The 24,100-nt window shown below is 38.5% G+C and overlaps 1 protein-coding gene across 3 annotated transcripts; it reads right to left on the bottom strand.

Annotated features, from left to right (window-relative positions):
* Positions 1 to 6: 6 nt before the first annotated feature.
* LOC103485274 (probable inactive ATP-dependent zinc metalloprotease FTSHI 4, chloroplastic) lies at positions 7 to 23,758 on the bottom strand. 3 transcript variants are annotated; one of them, XM_017043806.2, is made up of 17 exons: positions 23,340 to 23,758; positions 22,636 to 22,891; positions 21,761 to 22,124; positions 21,141 to 21,399; positions 14,591 to 14,722; positions 13,583 to 13,657; positions 12,808 to 12,933; positions 12,605 to 12,714; positions 7,234 to 7,312; positions 6,947 to 7,084; positions 6,747 to 6,858; positions 6,079 to 6,242; positions 5,868 to 5,973; positions 5,600 to 5,676; positions 1,582 to 1,725; positions 1,340 to 1,485; positions 7 to 437 (listed from the first exon to the last, which is right to left on the bottom strand). In XM_017043806.2, the coding sequence occupies exons 1-16, from the start codon at positions 23,619 to 23,621 to the stop codon at positions 1,342 to 1,344; spliced, it is 2,568 nt and encodes an 855-aa protein (XP_016899295.1). In that variant the 5' UTR covers positions 23,622 to 23,758; the 3' UTR covers positions 7 to 437; positions 1,340 to 1,341. The 3 variants fall into 3 exon arrangements, with proteins under 3 accessions (XP_016899295.1, XP_050945004.1, XP_016899296.1); XM_051089047.1 differs by having other exon boundaries at positions 7 to 462; XM_017043807.2 differs by lacking the exons at positions 7 to 437; positions 1,340 to 1,485; positions 1,582 to 1,725 and adding an exon at positions 2,288 to 2,343.
* Between the last annotated feature and the right edge of the window lie 342 nt (positions 23,759 to 24,100).

Below are 24,100 nucleotides of genomic sequence, written 5' to 3' on the forward strand. Positions count from 1 at the left end.
TTCCAGTTATCAGAATCCCCTTCTTCCGATGAAAGGAAAAAAGCATTTCTCATTGAATAATAAGATGTGGTGTGTACAAAACTTTGTGAACGAAACACAAATTCAGAAGACCCGATGAACAAATGATACAATTTAATAATAATACAAACAAATACCCCTCTCGTTGATGCTAACTCAGGCCGAAAGGCAAATCTAGCAACTCACTTATAATCTGCAGAAGCCACTTAACTTCACCTACTTCTCACGGCCTAAAAACAAAATTATTGCTTCATCTTTATTGCCACGAAGTCTCCAGCAAATACAATTCTAAAATGTGCCATTTTTTCAAAGCTTCCTCATCTGCGTAAAACATGATCATCAAGGATGCAAATTTCCAGACCTTCAGGAATCTGGCATTTACGGCAAATATTAAGGATCCCACTACGATCTGCAAGACTCTGTAAACAAAAACCATCACAATTGCTTCCCCGCATGGAAGTGGAAAGCATCAAAGGAAAAGTATAAGGGAAGAGTTATTAAGAGTGTGCAATATGAACCCTGAATCAAAAAGATGACACGATAATAAAGTTTGAACCCTTGTACAGATCCTATGATACAAACACAAAGAGGAATGAGAGATAGAGACGTAAAAGGCAGAACAATTTCTTCAGGGCAAGAATCTTTTTTATTGGGTGGGGTCAATGCAAAGTTCTAGTTAGAAATAACCATTTTCTTTTTCTTTCATTCTTCCTCCCAATCAAATAATTGAAAGCTATTTATTCCGTTTAAAATTTTAGAGTTGCAACAGATATGAAGTATAATAGAAAATGCAAGAAAACAATAACAGGATAAGGTTCACAAGGGCTAAATTAATGTTTCAATAGTGGACTCGGTTAGTATTTCAGTTATATGTTTTCCGAGTAATTCCAGAAGATTTACACTCACTATTTTGTAGGATATTTATCATAGTGTTGCAAGTAAAGGACTAATGTTAGCAGTACCACCTTTAATTAGGTCATAAAACTCAGACAAACAAGTATATGTTTTGAGAAAGAAATGAAGAATGACAAGTTGTTAATGGATAGAGTTCGTTTTTTTTATGCTTTTGATTGGTCAAAAAATGTGATGTATGAGTTTGCCGTGACTTCTTAACAACTCTACGAGGACAAAGTCTAGTAGTTTCAGTTTCTGTCTTTTGAGGTTCCCCGGTCCTACTACATACTTGTATTGTCTATACTTCTTATTATCAATAATTCAATGCAATATCTCTTTTCAGTTAACGAGAAAAAAAGACTTAAATGGGTGCATGGGTCAATAACAATGAGCGAGAGAGCTAACAGATGAAGGAATTTGTTATTACATTCAAAGGAAATGACTGGCCATCAGAAGTTGTGGCTTCTCTTTGTCTTCTTCAACCTCTTCTGAAGCTTTGGCTCTGATTTCCTGAACCCTTTTGTCCCAGATATTATCAATTAGTTTCCATGTTTCGTCATTAACAACTTGCGTCTGCACAAGGGTTCAAATTCAAAGAGGAAAGATCCATTTATCAGTAATTCAACATTATGGATGGAGTAAATCTGAGCATTATAGATTTTCATGTACCTCCATAGGTCGAGGGGCACCAAAAGTCGCATATCCAGCATTTCCAGGTGCAAATGTAACCCTTCCAGGCAGTGTAACTCCATAAACTCCCCACCGTCCAGCATAAAGCAGAGCTCCATGTTCATCAATTGGACGCACAGAAGGCTGATAAAGGTGCAACCAAAAATACCCTTAAATAGTTTGAAGACACTGAATATCTGAACATTGACAAGTGAAATTACTGAATAACAAAAGTCAAAATTGCATCAGCCCGTGGTCACAATCTGAGAAGAGTAATCATGTTTCATTTGGGGGAGTAAATACGAAAGAATTTGCTTCCCATGTTTCTTCGTTTTTAACAACCAAACAAACATATATGAAAGACAGTATGCAGGCTCCAATTTATTGAAGTCCAACATATTGTTGTAAGGAGCACATAAGATTCAAAAGACCAGATATATGAACTTGATTGTTCAACTGTAGCTTCGTAAGGGAAATAGCAGTGAAATTTTTCCTACAAGTTAGAGTATCCATGCATCCCTAATTATAATTGAAAGTTACACGAGAATGAAAACAATGTACATCATTAGCATTGAATATACATTTTTGTTATCTACCAAGCAGAGTAATCAGAAATAACTCTTGAACTACAAGATCTTGAATAACCTTCTGTTGCTTTTGGTGATTGCACCGAAGCTCCTTTTCGTGAAAATATGAGCCTGACACTTTAAATTTTCCCTTTGTTTCCACTTTTGGGGCTTACTTTTATCTTTATCAATGCTTCTTTTACCCGTCCAGGAAATTTTCATGGCAGATAAAATTGGCCATTTTCAAGTAGGAAAAATATTAAAAGGAAAAAACATATAGTTGATTTAATGAAAATGAAATTTCTTTTTCGATGTTTCCTATTTAAATTTGTTATTGTTGCTTCATGTAAAGATTGAAGTTGGTCCATTACAGTACTGGCAAATCTTATAAAAATGTTGGACTGATTCCCCTAATTCAAGTCACAAGTAGTCCTGACAAGTTCAAAATTTTAGTAGCATCCCTTGTCTGATTTGCAGATAGGTTATTGGTATGTTTAGGATAAATGCAAAAACAGTAGTGAAGCCTATTAGATGAGAGGACACCCAAGAAAATTCAATAACCAAAACTAGAAAAAAAAACAAAAAACAAAACAAAACAAGTAGCCCTCAAGCTAGATCTTGCCATAGAAAAATGTTTTTGCACATAGTGACACATCTTTCCAAAAAGGTAGGGAAAGACATGTTTGGGAACACTATATTTTTGTTTTTTTTAAAGAAAAATGTGGGAGTATATATTGACAGGTTATGCATACATATAAATTTTTGCCTTTAAACATCAAACAAAGATCCATACAATTCAATTAAAAGATAAGGGATGAGAAAATAAATATGTGAGTAAAATAATGAAAAAAAATGAATTTCAGCTGGAAAATCTTTATGCAGCAAGCCCCCGCTACTTTTCACTTGAGAAAATTGGACTAATGTTCAGCTCTTTCGTGTTCTTGGCTGAAAATTCTTTATGCATTAGTCTATTTTTCACTAGAGGAAATTGGCTGAAAATTCTTTACAAGACATAATGATCTTTTTTGAAGCTGAGTTTCATTTTTTTCTTTTTTTTTTTTTAAATAGGGAAAAAAGCCTCTCTTATTACATAAAAATGAGACTTACAGCTCATAGTATAAAAGAGATACAATGAGCAAAATAACCTAAGAATCGGTAGGTACACCCAGACATCTCAACTAGGTTGACGCCATCATCATATTCAAAATAACCAAAATAAGTGATAACAAGCAGGACTAAAAGGCCAAACAAACAGTCTTTACGACATAAGATATAAAATAAAGAGACAATCCTTGATAAACCAAAAGTCTATTGAAACTGTTAAGGGGTGGTCAAGAAGCAGGCTAGACACCCAAGCAATGCCTATTCTTGGTTATACTTGGGCGATAAAGCGCTCCAATTCAGGTTGAAATCTGAGATGCTGTAGCTGTCAAAGTCTTTAGAGAAGATGCACCACAATGAAGCATTTCAGTGAGCAATTTCATAAAGATTTAGCCATCTGAGCGATTTGTCATGAAAAATTCTTTGATTTCTGAGTTGTCTTGGATTTCCCTTCATATGGGTGACAAGTAAATCCTTCACGCTGATGCTGAATAGTGGAAGACATTTTCAAGCTTCCTCTAGATTATGGATTAATTTGGTTAGGCAGTTTTGAAGCAGCCAGTTGCATCTCTTGATAGTTTTTAGTTTCAATTTTGTTCTTTATGAGAGGATTTTGCATTATGCTTTGTAATTAGATTTCTTCGGATATGATGTTGTTTAGCTTGATCTCTTCTATTTGGAATTTGTTTTTCAGCTTTTGTTGTAGATGCAGACTGAATTTCTCTTTTCCTCTTACTCTTAGTATAATACTCTTGTATTTTGAGCTTAAGACTCTTTTATTAATAATAATTTAAGAGGCTTGTCTCCGTTTCAAAACATGACATTAGAAGATGAGGTTTTAAGGTTTTTCGAAAGAAAAAAAAAAAAGAGGTTTTGAGTTCAAACCCTTGTAAAATCCTCTCTAATTGAATTTCACTTTCCGTAGGTAAAGGAGATTTTAAAAAAAAATAGAAAACCAAATTTTCATTGAGAAAAAAATGAAAGAATACAAGGGCATACAAAAACCTAGCCCACAAAAACACCTCAACTAAAAGAAGGGGGACAATTTGAGAAGAATGTCACCAATGGAATAATTACAAAAAGACTTCAAAATTGAAGCCCAAAGGGAAATATAAAATCTAATCAAAGACCAAAATAGCACACATCCCAAAGATCCATAGAAAAAAGAAACCCTCTCTGAAGGATGGATGGAGAAACTCCTTGATCGTCGCACAAACACCCCTATGACCAGCATGGCTAACACAGATTCCTGCAAAACCAAACTCCACAAAGCATTTGCATACCGACAATCCCCAAGAAGGTGATTAAGGTCTTCCTCTGCCTTTCAACAAAGCAAGCAGCAAAAAGGCCCAATAAGAGTAAACCTCCTCCTAACAAGCCTATCCTTGGTGTTAACCCAAAAACCTAACTTTCTTAGAAACTTGGTCTTCCAAACCACATTAAAAACAGACTCCCTAGAGAGGGAGGGATCCAACAACAAACTAAAAGAAGACTTACACGAATACACTTGACTCAGATTGGGACTCCAAACATGAACGCCCCTCCTTCCCTCCCGAAGACTACATCCCTCAACCAAAGAAAGAAGAGAGGCAACCTCTGTCGTTTCCCTATTAGTCAAATTGCGGCAGAACCCAAAAGACAAGGACACAAAGTTATCAGGCCTGACCAGAAGATTCGATATTAGACAATTTTTAGAAGTGGATAAATGATAAAGATGCATGAATAAGGAGTCACCCACTTATCCTCCCACCAATACGTATCCTTATCCTCCCCCACAAAACAATGGGCGAATTGGGAAAAAGTTGAAAACTCAAGAGAAATATCTTTCCAAGGATTACGATGTGTTCTTATAACTCCTTTCGCCATCCACTCAAAAAGATGGGTACCATGCTTACTCTCAATAATCCTAAGCTATAAAGAATCGGACTCGAGGGGAAAGCGTCAAAGCCACTTGGCCAACAAGGCTCTATTTGCGGAATCTTAGATTATCGATCTCTAAACCCCTTAACTCACCGAGTGCCCCACCGCTTCCCAGTTGACCAAATGAGGTTTGTGACCTTCCTCCACCCCTTCCTATATAAAATCTCTCAGAACTCCCATAGGTAAAGGAGAGTGTTAGGGTATTGATATAATATTAAATAACTCATCAACTTAAGTTTTTGAGTTGATTGGTGATTAACAAAGACAGCCCATTTTTTCGATATATGCAATTAGAAAATAACAAAAGAGAATTTTCATCCGAGAGAGAGAGAGAGAGAGAAAGAAATCGAATAATTACCATGTGAAAGTAAGCAAACTATGATAATTTCCCAATAACAGAAATACAATTTTCTGAAGTCAAGAAAAAACACCTGTGGAAGTCGAGGAGCCTTTTCAAATATGTCCCAAATTTCCGCAGCTTTAATCACTTCCTTCTCAAGTAAAATATCTGCATAATACAAATGCCACATGTTCAATAAGTGATAGAACTTAGATGATACCGATTCCTTACTTGAAAGAAATCAACTTCGTCAATCTCTAGTCGCATCTCAATATTTAAGTTTAATTATTGTGAAGATCATTCAACAGTCCACCATTGTTACATGTATTAGAATAAAGAATTACATAAAACAATATGACCTGTGATTGTCTCTACAGCGGAGTGGTATTCTCTCAAAATAGAAAAACATTTTTCCACAGCATAACGCAAGTATTCCTCACGAAGTGCTTCAAGTTTGGGTGCAAGCTGTAGAAAGTATTCAAATTAACGGGGTTAATGAAATACTTATTGTCGAGAAAACTACTGTCATGAAGACTTCAAGAGTATTAAGCTTCAATTATGCAGACAAACATTTGGAACAAGATCGCCAGGATGCCTGTAGTATGCTTTACCAAAAGCTGTCATCCCCGTCTGCAGAATCAAAAGATCTGCCAACTTTGCAGCTTCTGTCGTAGCCTTTGAAGAGATCCAACACAAGTTATCAATCCCAAACATTTCCTCCTCAATTACCCGTGCTGTGAGAAATCCAGAAAGCAAGTATTAAAAATTTACATAAAACCAGTGAATAAACTAGTAATTCTAACATTATTTCCGATAGTGCCAACGTCCAAGAGATTACCTGGAAGCATAATCGATTTAATTTCACATTTTGAAATGAACTATCAACATTTAATAAAAGTCTCCTATAAATCTTACACAAAATCAGATCCCATAACAAACGCTTTCTAATGTCCCAGAGGCAGACCAAAACGGAGGAAACACCCCCATGTCACACTCAACCAAAGCAGCTGAACTTCTACATTTTTAACATCGGAAGCTTAAGGATCCAATTTTTACACCGAGAATTTTGGGGTTTAATTTTTATACTTGATAGTTTAAGGGTGCAATTATTAAAAATACCAGTGGGGTGGTTTTACAATTTACCCAAAGCTCAATTTCACCACACGTAGCAACTCCAAATGGAAAAATTACCCACAGAAAATTATAAAGGTAAAGCATAAGCATCACATATAACTTACGAGCACATGCACGCACAATGGAATTAACATAATCTATTTTTCTTGAGAACACTCTCCCTGGAGTTTCATCATAATGCATATTTGGCCGACTACGGATTGACTTTATATTTGTCTGCAAGGATAAGAATGAAAATAGTTAACGCACTTCTTCTTTACCAAGGAAACGTTACAAAAACTTCGAAACAAGATGACAACTCTACCTCAATGAATGAGCGGTGGGTATCTGGTAAATAGCAAGCCAGAATAGCAACAGCTGCTTCCCTATACGCCAATCTTAGTTTCAAATCTTCCGGAATTTCAGTACTATCTTCCTGACCAGTTTCAAACGTACCCTTTTGCTGCAAACCATTGAAAGACAATTGTTGATAATACGTCTATCCAATAAAAATTAGTGTAATGTGTTTATTATCATCCTTTTACAAGGGAAAAGTGCCATATCTAAGCTCCTAAAAATTGGCGGGAGTGAGACAAGCAAACACGTACTAACCCTTTTTAATGCTTCAAGCAACTCTTCACGTTCAATATAGTCCTGATCCTTTCTAGCAGTCAAAATTCCAGCTTCATTTCTGTTGACATTTTAAAATATATAAATATCCTCAAACGTAAAATTATTGAAAGTAGAGATGTAGGACAAACATAAATTTATGTGAAAACCATGATACAGGAAGAAAAACCACGATGTTAATATTTCTTATTATTTTCTTATGATAATAAAGGTACAAAGGGAAAAATATTCATAGGCAACACGAGCCTAATTAAAATAATAAAAAATTAGGACAAAGTAAATCTCAACTATCCTTGGGCTTTCAACATGACCCAAGCCCACTATTTCTAACACTTCCCCTCAAGTTGGAACGTAAATATCGGAAAGACCTAACTTGCTAACACATGAATCAAAATTTTGCCTGAGGAGCCCCTTTGTTATTATATCAGCAATATGTTGGCTCGAGGATACGTAGGGGATGCAGATGCTACCACTGTTCTGTCTCTCCTTGATAAAGTGTCTATCTGTCTCCACAAGTTTGGTTTTGTTATGTTGGACCAGGTTATTGGCAATGCTAATGGCAGCCTTGTTATTGCAAAATAGTTTCGTAGTCACCTCATAGTCCTGACGAAGATCAGACAACACCTTCTGGAGCCAAATTTCCTCACAGATTCCCAAACTCATAGTCCTATATTCGTTTTCAGTGCTGCTTCGAGCCATAACTCCTTGCTTCTTATTTCTCCAAGTAAAAAAAATTCCCCACATAATGATGCAACATCTCGAGGTGGATTTTCTACCAACAATAGATCCTGCCTAGTCAGAGTCAGTATAGGCCTCAATACACCTTCTGTCGGTCTTCCTAAACCTCAACCATACCGAGAGTTGCTTTGAAATACCTCAGAAAATCCGTTAATTGCCTCCATGTGGCCTTCATAAGGAGCCTGCATGAACTGACTGACAGTACTCACAACATTAGAGATGTTAGAACTAGTGTGAGACAAGTAAATAAGCTTTCCCACAAGGCACTGATATTTCTCTTTATCAACAGGAATCTTGTCACCTAAATTTCCGAGTTTGGATTGAACTTAATGGACGTATCAGCAAGACATTCCATCATACCTGTTTCGCTAATAAACCAAGGGTTTACTTTCTTTTGGGCACAAAGATGCCCTCTCTGGACCTAGCAACCTCCATCCCAAGGAAGTACTTCTAATTCTCTAAGTCTTCAATTTCAAACTCATAATCTCTCTTTTTTAGTTGGATGATCCCAACTGTGTCATCCCCAGATAGCACCATGTCATCCATATAGACAATCGATACTGCAATTTTCCCGACCTTTGAGACTTTTGTGAACAAAATGTGACCAGAGTGCCCTTCATTGTATCCTATAGACTTGACGAAAGTGGTAAGCCTATCAAACCAAGCACTTAGTGGCTGTTTCAACCCGTACAAAGACTTCCGAAGCTTGCAAACCTGATTATCAAACTGAGCTTCAAATCCTGTATACACATTCTTAACATCAAGTTGATATAGGGGCTAGTCTTTATTTACTGCAACTGACAACAAGACTCTAACAGTATTAAACTTTGCAACAAGGGAAAATGTCTCAGAATAGCCAACCTCATAAGTTTGAGTGAACCATTTTGCAACTACCCTAGCCTTATGTCTGTTAAGGATACCATCTGCTCTGTACTTGAGTGCAAACACTCATTTGCATCGCACAGTCTTGAGTCCCTAGGGAGTGTGCATAGATCTCAAGTCTTGTTCTTTTCCAAGACTCTCATTTCTTCCATGACAGCAGTCTTCCACTCAAGGACTCTAAGGCAAGGTGGATATTCTTGGGTATTGTAGTAGAGTCGAGGCTGGCAGTGAAGGCTCTTAACTAAGGTAAGAGGTTCTCTAATGAAACATAGTTAGAGATGGAGTGCTTTGTACAGAACCTAGTGTCTTTCCTCAGCTCAAGAGGAAGATTCAAAGAAGGATCATACTTACTAATGTTTCCTTAATGGTCCTGTTTGGTATCGTTTTCAGTAGATTCTGCAACGACCTCATTTTCATCAACCCTGGCCTCTCTATCTGTAATGGCCTTATCAACACTGCCTTTCTCAACCATATCTTCGGGGACAGCTGTTTCGAACCCGTTATTTGTAGATCCGTTATTCTCACCCACCTTATTTTTAGTATGTGCATTAGTGGAATTCATCTCGAACCTGTCATTCTCACTCATTCTGTTATTAATATGTAAGTCGATGGAATCAGTCATACATTGATCTCGTAAAGGTTCAGAATCCTGGACTAAGGTCGACTGAACAACATGAGAAGTACTTTTTTTAGATTCCTCCTATAGTAGGTTTTGCAAAGAACTTGGTATGTAGGTAGGACTGTAGTGTGAGAATTTGAGTCAGGTAAGGTAACCAGAGTATGATAGGTAGATTCTAAATGAACCACATAGTTACACTCTTCACTCACACTCTTCCCCTAAAGTAGGCTAATGGGAAAGAAAGAACAATCCTCAAGAAAGGCGACATCCATGGAGACAAAGTACTTACGTAAGGATAGGTGAAAGCATTTATAGCCTCGTTGGTGTAGAGAGTATCCAACAAACACGCACGCCTGAGCCCAAGGGGTGAATTTAGTTTGGTTAGAACCATGGCTATGAACATAGGTTGTGCACCCAAACACGCAAAGGCGGGCATCAGAAATGAGACGGGTGGAGGGATAAAACTCCTTGAGACTTTCTAAGGAGGTTTGGAGGTGTAGGATACGAGAAGGCATTCGGTTGATGAGATAAGTTGCAGTGAGAACAACATCGCCCCATAGATAGGAAGGAAAGAAAGTAGACAACATAAGTGAACAGACAACTTCCAAAAGGTGACGATCCTTTCTGTCAGCAACCCCATTTTGTTAAGGGGTGTAAGCACAAGAACTTTGGTGGACAATTCCCTTAGGGAACAAAAACTTGTTAAGGGTGTGATTTTGAAACTCACAGCCATTATCATTGAGTAAAATTGCAATTTTTGCATTGAATTGCATTCCTATGGTGTGACAGAAGTTCCAGAATGTGGATGTGACTTTGGATTTGTCGGAGATGAGGAAAACCCAAAGGTAGGTGTGGTCATCAATAAGGTAACAAACCACCGTTTGCCAGAGGAGGTAGTGACCTTGGACGGTCCCCAAACATTACTATAGACAAGAGTGAAAGGTTGGCTGGCTTATATTGTTTTGAGAGAAAGGAGACTCGATGTTGTTTAGCGAATACACACATCACAAGACATGGTAGAAATATCAACTTTAGAAAAAAGATGAGGAAATAAGTATTTCATATATTGAAAGTTGGGGTAGCCTAAACGGAAATACCACAACATACAGTCTTTTTCTGAAGTAGTAAAATATGGAGGCGTCATCATCAAGCAAGTAGAGTCCCCTACTGTGCCGGGCAATAGCAATCATCCTCCCCGAGCTCAAGTACTAAAACAAAACAAAATTAGGTAAGAATAACCCTTTGTAGTTTAATTCACGAGTAAGATAGCTTATAGAAAGTAGATTGTAGGAAATTTGGGGCACATGCAACACATTATGTAAAGTCAATCCTTCAAAAGGAAAAACCAGCCCCTTATCGACAATGGGAGCCAAGAAACCATATGTTATCTGTATCTTCTCACTACCAACACATGCAATATAGGACATAAAATGTTCTGAGGATCTTGTCAAATGATCAACGGCGCCAAAGTCTAGAATCTAAAGATTCTTTCCATCAAGACTAATAAGACTGAAGGACTAAGGTATACCTAACAGGGCAATAGCTCCTAGTGTAGTTGGACTGGGATCCCCAGTTCCACTGTGCTTCTCACTGTTATGACTAGAGGACCTCACATTGAAGGCAGCGGAATCAATAACGGGGTTTGTCAGACTACTCATAGCACTAGTATGATCTTCCTCAAGGCGAACCTTAGAACAAACCTTCATCAATGAGGGTATAGGTCTCTGGCTTAGTATACGTCCGCAAACAATATCAAACTTAGGGTTGAGATTTGCAAGAAAAACATATAACCTATCAACGTCCTTGATCCTGGAGTACTATATGCCATCATTGGGACAATTCCAGACAATTTCTCTGCATAAGTTCATTTCATGCCAGGTAAAGGAAAGTTTGTTAAAGAAGGATGTCACATCATTTGTCCCTTGTTTGCATTCATGAACTTATTTTTGCAAAGTGTATAAACAAGAGGCCTTCTGACGCTTGCAATACAATTGTTGAGTCATATCCCAAATGTCCTTAGCGGTTGTAGCATACACCAATGGCTTGCCGATCCGTGGTTCCGTATTATTGATCAATGTGAATCGGAAAAGAGAGTCCTCCCCTTTCCAGTACCGTTTCTAAGGGTCTCTCGGTCTAGGACAAGGTACCTCCCCTGTCAAGAAACCAAACTTGTGGCGCCCATCAAGGATCATTTTAATAGACTAAGACTACGAAAAATAGTTTTGACCATTCAATTTCTCCCTTAGGAAAAATATCCTATAGATTGTGCCACTGGATTAGACATCTAAGAAGAAGAAAAAGCATGGAGCGAGGTTACCGGATTTTCAAAATACACCGGTGAGGTCAAAACGGTTGTTGGACAGAGTCCTTAGTGTTGCCTCAATTGCTGCAATTTGTTATCGTAGCATGTCCAGCTGATGTTAAGCAATACCGACAGACGAACCCTGCTCATGGACCCATGATTGCACTAAGGACTCACCTGCCTCAAAGATCGAGTGGCTAGATTTCCAACCTCGGGGCAGCCACTAGGGTTTGCAGTTAACCCAGCAGAAGGCACGATCTCGCCAGCAACAGAAGATTGAACCAAGGTCGGTGGCTGGGCAAGTCCTAACGAAGAGAAGTGCGGCAGTGCATAAGTGAAGGTGTAGGAGCGGGTGGCTGCGTGGGAGGGCCAGACAGTGCATATGAGGAAACTCGAACCGGCGGCACGTGAGGGACCTGTCCAGCTGCTCGTTGTTGGATGGATGTGGTTGGGCAAGAAGGCTGGCCGATGGGTCCTAAAGACGTCGGAACCACTCATCCATGGCGGCATTGATCAGGGAATCAACTGCGGCGAGATAGCTTCACTGACGTCGATGGTTGTCCCTTCTGCTAGGGTTCCATGAAGTGTTTTTATTGTCTAGGATTCCATCAAGTGTTTGATTGTCTAGGGTTCCATCAAGTGTTTATAGGCAACACGAGCCTAATTAAAATAATAAAAAAAAAAAGAGAGGAAAGTAAATCTTAGATACCCTTGGGCTTTCAACACGACCGAACCTCACTATTTCCAACACAAATACACACACAAAAAATTTGCTGAATATAGTCATAGCTTAAAGATTTTTGTATTAATACAGTATATTTTGCAATTCTGCACCAGTGAAATCCTCAGTTAGCTCAGCAATTTCTTCAAGTAGGGCCTCCTTATTCTCCTCGGAACGGAAAAATTTATTTCTCGCATGTACCTGCATTATAAATAACATATAGATCCTAATAAGACATCACAACTTTTTAAGGGTTTTCTGACACTTCAATAGCAAGCGGACTATCTGAAATACCTTCAATATGGCCAATCTTCCATCTTTTGATGGCAATCCAACCCTAATAATTTTATCAAAACGGCCCTTTCTCAACAGAGCAGGATCAAGAATATCAAGTCTATTTGTTGCACCAATAACTAGCACCTGAAAAATCCAGACTTAACCAATCACAATCAGAAATTAACTCTTCAAGTTTTTTTTAAAAAAAAAATAAAAGAGAAAATAGTCCCAAAAATCTTGATTGGATGAATTTTTTTATGAGGTAACTTGTGCGATCTTGATCAGACCAAACAGAGTTGGTATTTTCCATGACATAAAGAGTTGATATTTTTCAGATACAAAGATTTTTTTTAACAAGTACCAAACATTCCAAAAACGGAAACTAATGTCATAAAAATACAAACTCCAATAGGGACTAGGGAGAAAGAAAAAGGAAAACTATATCGAAATGAGAAAATTTTGAAACTCATATAGTGAATTCTCTCTACAACAACACAACTTCCATAATTGACAGCTCCCGATGTAAAAAGTACAGACTTCGCTTCAGTTTACCACTGCAGTAACTGGCTGGACTTCCCATCTCTCATAGTCTCAAAATAACTATTCCTGCTCCCATTATACGGACTGAATAATGAATATTCACCAAAACTTAAATTAATAAGTCATAGAAAGCTGGAGAGGAAACAAAGTATATTTTAAAATATGGGCATATCAAGTATAGCTGAGACTCTATTGCTGGAGATTTCCAGCTAGGATACTATCATATACTGATGTGTTCACGTTCTCTACATACCTGTGCAGTAGAAACCTTGAATCCATCCATCTCGGTCAATATTTGAAGTAGGCCTTGCTCCCTTTCTGCTCCACCCTGCATTGCACGTTGTATTAAATCTATATTGCATGCAAAGAATATTCAAGTTCAAGCATGCTAAGTGGAAAGCAAGGTTCCATAGCAAAGCTTCTTTACAGTACCTTTGTTTCTATAGATGCACTTGAACTGCTACCCATTACAGTTTTGGGTTAGCCTAGTGGTAAAAGATGAAATATGGTCTCAATAACCAACTAAGATGGTTCAATTCATGGTGGTCACCTACCTAAGAATCAATTTCCTACGAGTTTCCTAGGATCATGTACGTTGTCAAATTAATCAGGGTAAGCTTAAACTGGTTCGGACCCTCATGGATATCTAAAATTAGTAAAAAAAATCAGGCTTTATTTTAATAATGATTATCTCTTGTTTCACTCTTACAATAGAATGTGTCACTTTCTTGTCCTAAGAAGGCCTAAATGCTCTGAGACTTCAAACTTACAACAAAATTTTCATAATGATTATTTCTAGGCCACATCAAAATTAATATTTAGCAGCAGATTGCATGAGCTCTTATTGAAAATGGCAAATATATTAAATTGAAGATGAACTATGAACAAAGAATCAAGAAGGTCATCCACTTCCTGCTTATAGTAAACTTTGTACTCAATCTGAAACCTACAAGAGAATGGATTGCAGAATAAAAGGCCAATATGCGATGTGATTGCACCCGTTCTAAATCTTACAAAATAGGATTATCTCATTTTCGGTTTATCTACACCAACCCATGAGAGACAGAGGGAGACACAAACAGAGAGTCAAGAATTGTTTGCAGCTGAGAAATAAGATGTCATATAAAATGAATTTCAGATTCACTTCCATGTAGTCATCACAAATACATATGGCAGAAAAATGAAAAAAACAAATATAAAAGCAGTGGGAAAGTTCGAGGTAAACACGATATTTAGAAAATAGAATGAAGAAATTCCTTACTCCACCAATATCAGGTCCACCACGTTTGCTACCAATGGCATCTATCTCATCAATAAATATAATGGAAGGTGCATATGATCTGGCACTAGCAAAAAGATCCTTCACACGGGAGGCTGCCACTCCCACAAACATCTGAGGAAACAAGTAACAAATTGCTAACGTTTTTAGTTCATTGCCTGCCTTTCATCAAGTACATTGATCACATTTAAACAATGAATTTTTATTAAACTATTGATATAATTAAATTTACCATAAGCCATCACCACTTATACTTTTGAGTTAACAGGTGATATGACATGGTATCTATTGAAAGCAATTAACAACAACCCGAGACTTACGTGGAAACCCGAGAACCGGGAGAAAAACCACGATACTTTAGTTTTTATTATTTTTCTTATGAACAAAAACAATAGGTACAAAGGGAGTATAAATAGAGTACAATAGGAATAAGAAAGGAAAAGATTTAGGAAATATTTAGGAAATAAAATCTTATATTTTATTTTTTCCAAAAGTATATTTTATTCTTTCCAAAAGTACTAATTCTAACACTCCCCCTCAAGTTGGGAGGTAAATATCAATGAGTCCCAACTTGCTAACGCAAAGGTCGAAGTGTGGTCGGAGAAGCCCCTTGGTAAGAACATCAGCAATCTGTTGGCTTGAAGGAATGTACGGAATGCATATGCTTCCACTGTCAAGTCTTTCTTTGATGAAATGCCGATCAATCTCAACATGTTTAGTTCTATCATGTTGCACTGGGTTGTTAGCAATACTAATAGCGGCTTTATTATCACAAAAAAGCTTCAATGGTGTCTCACATTCCTGATGAAGATCTGACAAGACTTTCTGGAGCCAAATTTCCTCACATATTCCCAGACTCATAGCTCTGTATTCAGCCTCAGCACTGCTCCTGGCCACAACACTTTGCTTCTTACTCCTCCAAGTTACAATATTGCCCCAAACAAAGGTACAATAACCGGATGTAGACTTTCTATCAATAACAGATCCTGCCCAATCTGAGTCAGTATATGCCTCAATGGTCTTTCTATTTGTTTTTCTAAACATCAACCCTTTACCAGGTGTATTTTTCAAGTATCTCAAGATTCTGTTAACAGCTTCCATATGTTTCTCATAGGGAGCCTGCATAAACTGGCTGACAACACTCACAGCAAAGGAAATATCCGGACGAGTATGGGATAAGTAAATTAATTTACCTACAAGGCGCTGATATTGTTCTTTATCAACTGGAACTTGATCATCAGAGTTTCCTAGTTTACAGTTGAATTCAATAGGAGTATCAGCAGGACGACATCCCAACATACCTGTCTCGGTTAGCAAATCAAGGGTGTATTTTCTCTGAGACACGGAAATACCTTCTTTTGATCTAGCCACCTCCATTCCAAGGAAATATTTCAGATTGCCCAAGTCTTTGATTTCAAATTCATCACCCATTCTCTGCTTTAGTTGACTGATTTCTGTTTGATCATCTCCAGTCAAAACAATGTCATCCACATAAACAATTAGAATAGCTATCTTTCCTGTTTTGGAAGCCTTTGTAAATAAAGTATGGTCAGAGTGCCCTTGACTGTACCCTTGGGACTTGACAAAGGTAGTGAATCTGTCAAACCATGCTCTCGGAGACTGTTTCAGACCATATAGAGATTTTTGGAGTTTACACACCTCCTGACCAAATTGGGCTTCAAATCCTGGTGGGGGGCTCATGTAGACTTCCTCCACAAGGTCTCCATTCAAAAAAGCATTCTTAACATCCAGCTGGTATAGAGGCCAATCTTTGTTCACAGCAACAGATAGCAGGACTCTAACAGTATTCAATTTAGCAACTGGAGAAAAAGTTTCCGAATAGTCAATACCATAGGTTTGAGTGAACCCCTTTGCAACTAACCTTGCCTTGTGTCTATCAAGCGTACCATCTGCTTTGTATTTGAGAGAGAATACCCATTTGCATCCTACAGTTTTATGTCCCTTGGGTAGAGCACAGATCTCCCAAGTTCTATTCTTTTCGAGAGCCTTCATCTCTTCCATAACAGCATTCTTCCATTCAGGACACTCTAGAGCAGTGTAGATATTTTTCGGTATTATGGTAGAGTCAAGGTTTGCTGTAAACGCTCTAAACTGTGGAGAGAGATTATCATAGGAAACATAGTTGCAAATGGGATGTTTAGTGCATGATCTGGTACCTTTTCTCAATGCAATTGGAATGTCAAGAGAGGGATCATACTCATCAAGTTTTCTTGTATGACCCTGTTCAGCTTCATCGTTACTGGTTTCTATTCTAACCTCAGTCTCATCATCACAGTTCTTTTCTTCCATATTTTCAAGAAAAGCAATATCAGACTTGTCATTCTCACTCATTGTATTATTAGTACAAGGTTTTGTAGGGTTTTCCATACCTTGGTCTCGAGGAGGTTCGAAATTTTGGACTGGAGCCGGCGGTTGACTAGTAGGGGACCCAACTTCCTTTCTGAGATTCCTCCTGTAATATGTTTTCCAGGGAACTTGGTTTGTGGGTAAGATTATGGGATGAGGATCAATGTCAGACACGGTAATAAGAGTAGGTTCAACAAATTCAAAGGTGTTGTTAGACTCTTCACTCACATTCTCCCCCTGAAGATGGCTAACAGGAAAGTAGGGTCGGTTTTCACAGAAAGTAACGTCCATAGTGACAAAATATTTCCTAGACGGCGGGTGAAAACATTTATAACCGTGTTGGTGAAGGGGATACCCAACAAACACACAGGCCTGAGCCCGAGGGGTAAATTTGGTCTGATTAGGGCCGAAATTATGGACATAGGCGGTGCACCCAAACACACGAAGAGGAACCTCAGAAACAAGACGAGTAGAGGGGTAAGACTCCTTAAGACAATCTAAGGGAGTCTGAAGGTGGAGGATACGAGAAGGCATTCTATTGATTAAGTGAGCAGCTGTAAGAATAGCATCTCCCCACAGGTATGATGGAAGGGAAGTGGAAAGCATAAGTGAACGGGCTACTTCCACAAGGTGTCGGTTTTTTCGTTCGGCCACTCCATTTTGTTGAGGAGTGTAGGCACATGAGGTTTGGTGAACAATCCCCTTGGAGGCTAGAAATTCACTAAGGTTATGGTTTTGGAATTCCCGACCATTATCACTTCGAAGAATTGCAATTTTTGTATGAAATTGTGTTTTGATAGTATGATAGAAGTTTTGGAAAATGGATGGAACCTCGGATTTATCTGAGATAAGGTAGACCCAGGTGAGACGGGTATGGTCATCAATGAAAGTTACAAACCACCGCTTTCCCGAGGAGGTGGTGACCTTGGAAGGACCCCAAACGTCACTATGGATGAGGTTAAACGGTTGTGTAGGTTTATATGGTTGTGAGGGAAAAGAGACTCGATGTTGTTTTGCCCGGATACACACATCACAAGATAGAAAAGAGACATCAACTTTAGAAAAAAGGTGGGGAAATAAATGTTGCATATATGTAAAGTTTGGGTGGCCCAGTCGAAAATGCCACAACATACAGTCTTGTTCAGAAGTGCTAAAGTAGGATGACAGTAAACTAACCCTAGACAAACTACTACATGAGGTATCATCATCAAGGATGTAAAGTCCCCTGCTATGCCGGGCAGTGCCAATCGTCCTCCCCGAGCTCATGTCCTGAAAATAAACCGATTCAGGTAAGAAGATAGCTTTACAATGCAACTCACGAGTGATCTTGCTTATAGATAACAAATTGTAAGACAGTTTAGGGACATGCAAAACATTCTGGAGAGCAAAACCGTCAAAGGGAACTATTTGTCCTTTGCCAGCGATCGGAGCTAGAGAGCCATCGGCTATTCGGATTTTTTCATTACCGGCACACGGGGCATATGAGATAAAGTGTTCTGAAGAACCTGTCAAGTGATCTGTAGCCCCCGAGTCTAAGATCCAGGGATTCTTCCCATCAACGCTAATAAGCCCAAGGGACTGAGGCATACCTGACTGAGCAATGGCACCCAGAGTCGGAGTCTTGGTCTGGCTCACAGTAGGATCAGTTGATTGAGAAGTGCTAGCAGGTGTAGTCTCACTAATGTAGGCACGTCCTGAGTTCTGTTTCTCGTTGGAGGATCGTTTCTTACCTCCTGGGGGACGACCGTGGAGTTTCCAACACTGATCCTTGGTGTGCCATTGTTTCTTGCAGTGCTCACACACAGGAATTGACTTCCCATTATTCTTGTCACTGTCATGATTTGAGGACCGAGCGCTAAAGGCTGCGGAGTCGATGGTAGGGGTAGTCAATACACCCATGGCATTAGTGCGATCCTCTTCCAGGCGGACTTCAAAACAAACTTCCATTAGGGAGGGAAGAGGTCTTTGTCCGAGTATACGACCACAAACATTATCAAATTTGGGATTAAGTCCTGCAAGGAAGTCATAAACACGGTCAGCCTCTTCAAGTTTAGCATATTGTGTACTGTCATTTGGTGTGTCCCAAACTGTCTCTCTGCACAAATCCATCTCTTGCCAGAGGAGAGAGAGCTTGTTAAAATAGGTAGTTACGTCCAGGGTCCCTTGTTTGCAATTATGGACCTGTTTTCGCAGTGTATATAACCGAGAGGCATTCTGTCGTTTCGAGTAAAGGGTCTGAGTTGTATCCCACAAATCTTTTGCTGTGGTTGCATATAGTAAAGGCTTGCCGATCTGTGGTTCCATACTATTAATCAGCATGGACCGAATAAGTGAGTCCTCTCCTTTCCAGAGTCGTTCCAAGGCGTCTCCTGGTGGAGGACGTACAATCTCTCCAGTTAAGAATCCGAACTGGTATCGACCTTCGAGGAACATCTTTATTGATTGTGACCAAGAAAAATAATTTTGACCATTTAATTTTTCGCCTGAAAAATTCCCTGTAGACGAACCCAAAGAACCAGTTATATAATTTGACTGTGAATTAGGGAACGAAGTTACCGGGTTCTTGGAATACATCGGCAACTCGGTTGGTTTGGAATGCGTTGAAGATTCGCCCGCTTCAATGTCCGATCTGTTTTGGGGTTGATCAATTCCGTTACCAGAAAACAGCGGTTGCTGTAAAGGGTCAACGTACAGCTGCTGCTTACTATACTGATTTGACAGATTTACGGTTGAGGGATGCTGTCCGGAGCTCGTAGATGGCGCATGAGGATGCGGATGGCCGGAAGGGTTTGACGGCTGGACATCCGACGGCGCGTAGAAGGGAACGGGATGGGCGGTGACGTGAAACGGCGGCGGCGCGTGGGCCCACGCGCCGGACACGAGCGGCGCGTGAATCAACTTCTGGTCAAACGGCGGCGCGTACGGCTGCGGAACCACTCCCGTTGGGTAGATCGGCGGTTTCTGTAGGTTCTGGAGCAGTTTCTCCATGGCGGCGGCGACGGCGGCGTCCACGGCGGCGGAGATTCCGGCGGCGGCGGCGGCGGCGGCGGTGACGGGGTCAGTTTCGATCTGGGTTTCTCCCAGGTTATTTTCTAGGGTTTCGTTATTGCTTTGCTCTGATACCATATTGAAAGCAATTAACAACAACCCGAGACTTACGTGGAAACCCGAGAACCGGGAGAAAAACCACGATACTTTAGTTTTTATTATTTTTCTTATGAACAAAAACAATAGGTACAAAGGGAGTATAAATAGAGTACAATAGGAATAAGAAAGGAAAAGATTTAGGAAATATTTAGGAAATAAAATCTTATATTTTATTTTTTCCAAAAGTATATTTTATTCTTTCCAAAAGTACTAATTCTAACAGTATCAAACTAGGAGGTCATGTGTTCAAACCCCAATATTTTCATTACGTTGATCACATTTAAACAATGAATTTTTGTTAAACTATTGATATAATTAAGTTTACCATAATTCATCACCGCTTATACTTTTGAGTTAACAACAACAACCAAGAGGTCATGTGTTCAAACCCTATATTTTCATTACCTCTCCAATTAATATTGATTTTCACTTGTTAAGTCTTCTACGAAACTTCTAACCCATAAGTGATGGGAGTGTTAAATTGTTGATATAATTAAACTTACCATAACCCATCAGCTTAAGCTTTTGAGTCAAACTGCGATTTAACATTTTTATTCATGTTTCAACAATTTAAATATCTTATAATTAACCAACCTACTCAGTTCAATCCAAAAAGAGTAACCAGAATGAACTCAGATGCTGCATCCAAAAGCCTAAGCCTTGTGCAGAATAAGCGTTTTACATTTGACCTCAGGATGCAATATTTATACTGCCATGGTATAATTTGATCTTCAATAAATAAAATGTGTATTATAATAACCACACCTTCTTGCTACGATTTACCATAACAGGAAAAAAGAACAGCAAAAGGACTGGGAAATGCCATGAGTTTTTATAAACAAACCAACAGACTGAAAAGGAGGGATGGCAAACAAGATGACTGGCCCTTTTTATGTGTACTTTTGACTCAAATTTTTATAATTATAGTGACTCTTCCACATTTTGCTAAAGCTAATTATAGTCATATTGTGTACCCTTTCCCTTCCATTTTTTAACTTGGATGAGCAACAAACCTCACCTCTACAAAATCCGTTCCATTTGCAGCAAAGAATGGAAGTCCAGCTTCACCAGCGATAGCTTTAGCTAGCAGGGTTTTACCAGTTCCAGGAGGCCCATGGAGTAGTACTCCTTTTGGACAATAGATGCCCTTGTCTTGGAAGTCTTCATCATTTTTGAGAATTTGTACAATCTCTTGCAACTCCCGCTTTATGTACTCCTGCCCAGCAAAATCACTGAAAGAGACTCCAGTAGTTTCTTCTGCTGATATAAATTTTGCCCTGTTTAAAAACCATAAAGTTTTAGAATACAAATCAAATTCCAAGTGGCACGAAAGATAATCATTACTACATGAATACGTAACAACACATGTTTCTGGGATTCTTTATTCTAAAGCCAACAGAAAAACAAAAAAGACACCTTCCTTTAAGAGAGATGAAAGTGTTGTGCATCGGCACAAGAGCACAACACTGCTTTTTGAGCATTCTGTGTGAGAGAAATTGGAGACTACTACAGAAAATAAGAGAACCAGAGCCTATGGTACAGCCTTAGCAGAATTGTCAACCAAATGGACAAAATTTACATTACTCAGACACATCCCTATAAAAATTGAAAAAACAGTGATCCAGGATATCTACTTACCGACTCTTCCCTAAAGATCCAAGTAAACTGCGTTTGATAGGTAGGTTAGGTAAGGTTTTTGGCACTCCCAAATCACAAGGTATCAACTTTGCATATATTGGCCTCGTCAAGTTATCAATCCAAAGATACAATGCAACAGAGAGTGCTAGCCGCATAGACCAAACCACTGCAGTGGCAACAGATGAATAGACTTCTGCAGGGACTGCATCCACATTAATTACATCAACGTTTACTATTTGTTGATGTAACTTCTTCCAGACATCATTCCAACAATCAATCGGCATACGATCAATCACATGACGCCGGAAAATGATTTCGTTCTTCGCACTTCCACCTGTTTCATCCTTGTAATAAGGTAAAATGACTGCACAAGCATCACAATCAACCGTCAGAAACTTTTCAGAAAATAACCATTAGACCCTACTACCAAGATCGCTGAACAAAAGCTTCTTGAATACATAACTAACAATCAATTGCTGAAGACATGGAACAGCAAGGTTTTTGAAAGCTAATTTAAATATCTTTAAAGGCTCTAGAAATTTGTAATTATAGGGACCCTTTCATTTTTGTAATTGTAGTCTTTCTTTTCCTTTTTCTTTTCCTTTTTTTCTTTAAAACGGAGAAAAACTTCTTTATTAATAATAAGAACTCAAAGTAAAAAGAAAAAACTATGGGATCAGAAGGTGCACCCGGACGAGATACTAGGTTGACACCCCCTTAGCACCAAAACATCATATCCCAAATAAGACTAGAAGTAAGGAACATAATACAATGAGAACGAAATCCAGCCTATTACAGCAAAAAAAGGATATACTGTGAGTACTTGAAGAAACTTCCAGGCCTTCTAAAATATAAAGAGGATATACTGTGAGTACCTGACATTGTCTGACCGTAATTTGAGTATTCAACAAACTGGACATTGCTCGAATTAAGCAGTGTCCAAAAATCACTAAAATTAATTTTGTGCGAATTTTCAGGATCCCACTCAGTTCCCTTTAATTTTCCACGCATGGTCAGTAAGGCCCTACTCCAACTAGAAGCCAATACAAGCTGCCTTTCTAATTGCAAATTCGCCTTCCTCTGAAGTTCTTCCAACTTATTTATCCGTTGTCTCTCAGCATCCTTTAATTTCTGAAAAACTCAAGACTGACATATGTGAGATTAATAAAGAAAAAAAGTTAGAGAATCAAATTAGTATTGACTGTCGCCCACTAAAAAAAGAAAGTACTTCAATAGTTGATAAATCAATATAAGTGCACACACATTGAATCTCTGAGAGAAAATTATATGACTAATCTGTTCGTCTTCATTACACATAATGATGTCTTCTCAACAAACATAGTCAAAGTTAAGACTTAAAAAATCGCCAACGCAACAAACACCTTCCATGTGATTGTTACTTTTAAGTTTTAATCGTCAAGTACAAGTTCGTGTCCTAAACATAAGTTTCAATTTAAGGAACTAAAGAACAGCTCTCTTTCGATCAACCTCGACTAACATTTCTGCCTCTTCCACTTAGTCGATAAGCCGACGCCAAAAACATACGCTGAAATTAGAAGAAGAAGAAGAAGAAAAAAACCTCGAATAGCTGAGCAGACTCGTCGTCTTCCTCTACATTTGCGGATGCTACCACCGCGTCTGTATCCGAACTTGAAGCTTTCGGAGTGAAAACTCTGTGCTGTCGGAACTTAGGGAAAGTAATACTGCGGTGTCTGGAACGAGTTTTGGTAGCTGAACCATGGTTGCTACACGAAGAAGAACATGAAGGAAGTAGCTGAATTCGACCGAGAGATGTGGTGGAAGGAAGGATTGGATGCGATAATTGTATGGAATTTAGTGCGTTTGAAGCCATAAACTTCATGATTCCAGCATTTGGGAAAATCTTCTTCGCTTCTGTCTGATTGTGTTTCTACCGGCTCTCCTCTCTTGAGAACTGTAGAAGAACGGCTGTTGGAGAGGATGGAGTTTTATCTGAGGTTTTGTGTTTTGTTTTCAGCGAAGAACGATAGTTCGTACGCTTTAAAAGCGTTAAAAATATTTATAAAAGGGCAAAATGGACTTTTTGCTGTTCAAGATTTGATTTATATTTAGTTTTTAAAGTTTTAAAACCAAAATTGAGCTTTATAAACTAAATTTATTTTTCTTTTACCACTTACTTGTATTTAAAAACTATACTATAAAACTTTACTAATCTCTAAGTGTAAATCATATTTTTTCTATTGTTTCTCCACTTAAATAGTATTATCATTCAAAACAACTTTTTTATATAGTTTATCAAAATTTATTATAAATAATAAATATGTTGAAAATATCTGCCAAATATAGTGAAATTTTAATTTC

The sequence above is a fragment of the Cucumis melo genome, chromosome 8 (genome assembly GCF_025177605.1).
Source record: "Cucumis melo cultivar AY chromosome 8, USDA_Cmelo_AY_1.0, whole genome shotgun sequence".
NCBI classification, from domain to species: domain Eukaryota; kingdom Viridiplantae; phylum Streptophyta; class Magnoliopsida; order Cucurbitales; family Cucurbitaceae; genus Cucumis; species Cucumis melo.

Bases quoted from the DNA above. Each gene is read 5' to 3' on its own strand.
- LOC103485274 (XM_017043806.2), bottom strand. From the start codon at position 23,621: ATGAAGTTTATGGCTTCAAACGCACTAAATTCCATACAATTATCGCAT. The intron at 21,400-21,760 runs GTAAGTAGATAT...GTTTTTAAACAG, and splicing joins GGATCTTTAGGGAAGAGTCG to GGCAAAATTTATATCAGCAG. The intron at 12,934-13,582 runs GTATGTAGAGAA...TGGATTTTTCAG, and splicing joins TCAAGGTTTCTACTGCACAG to GTGCTAGTTATTGGTGCAAC.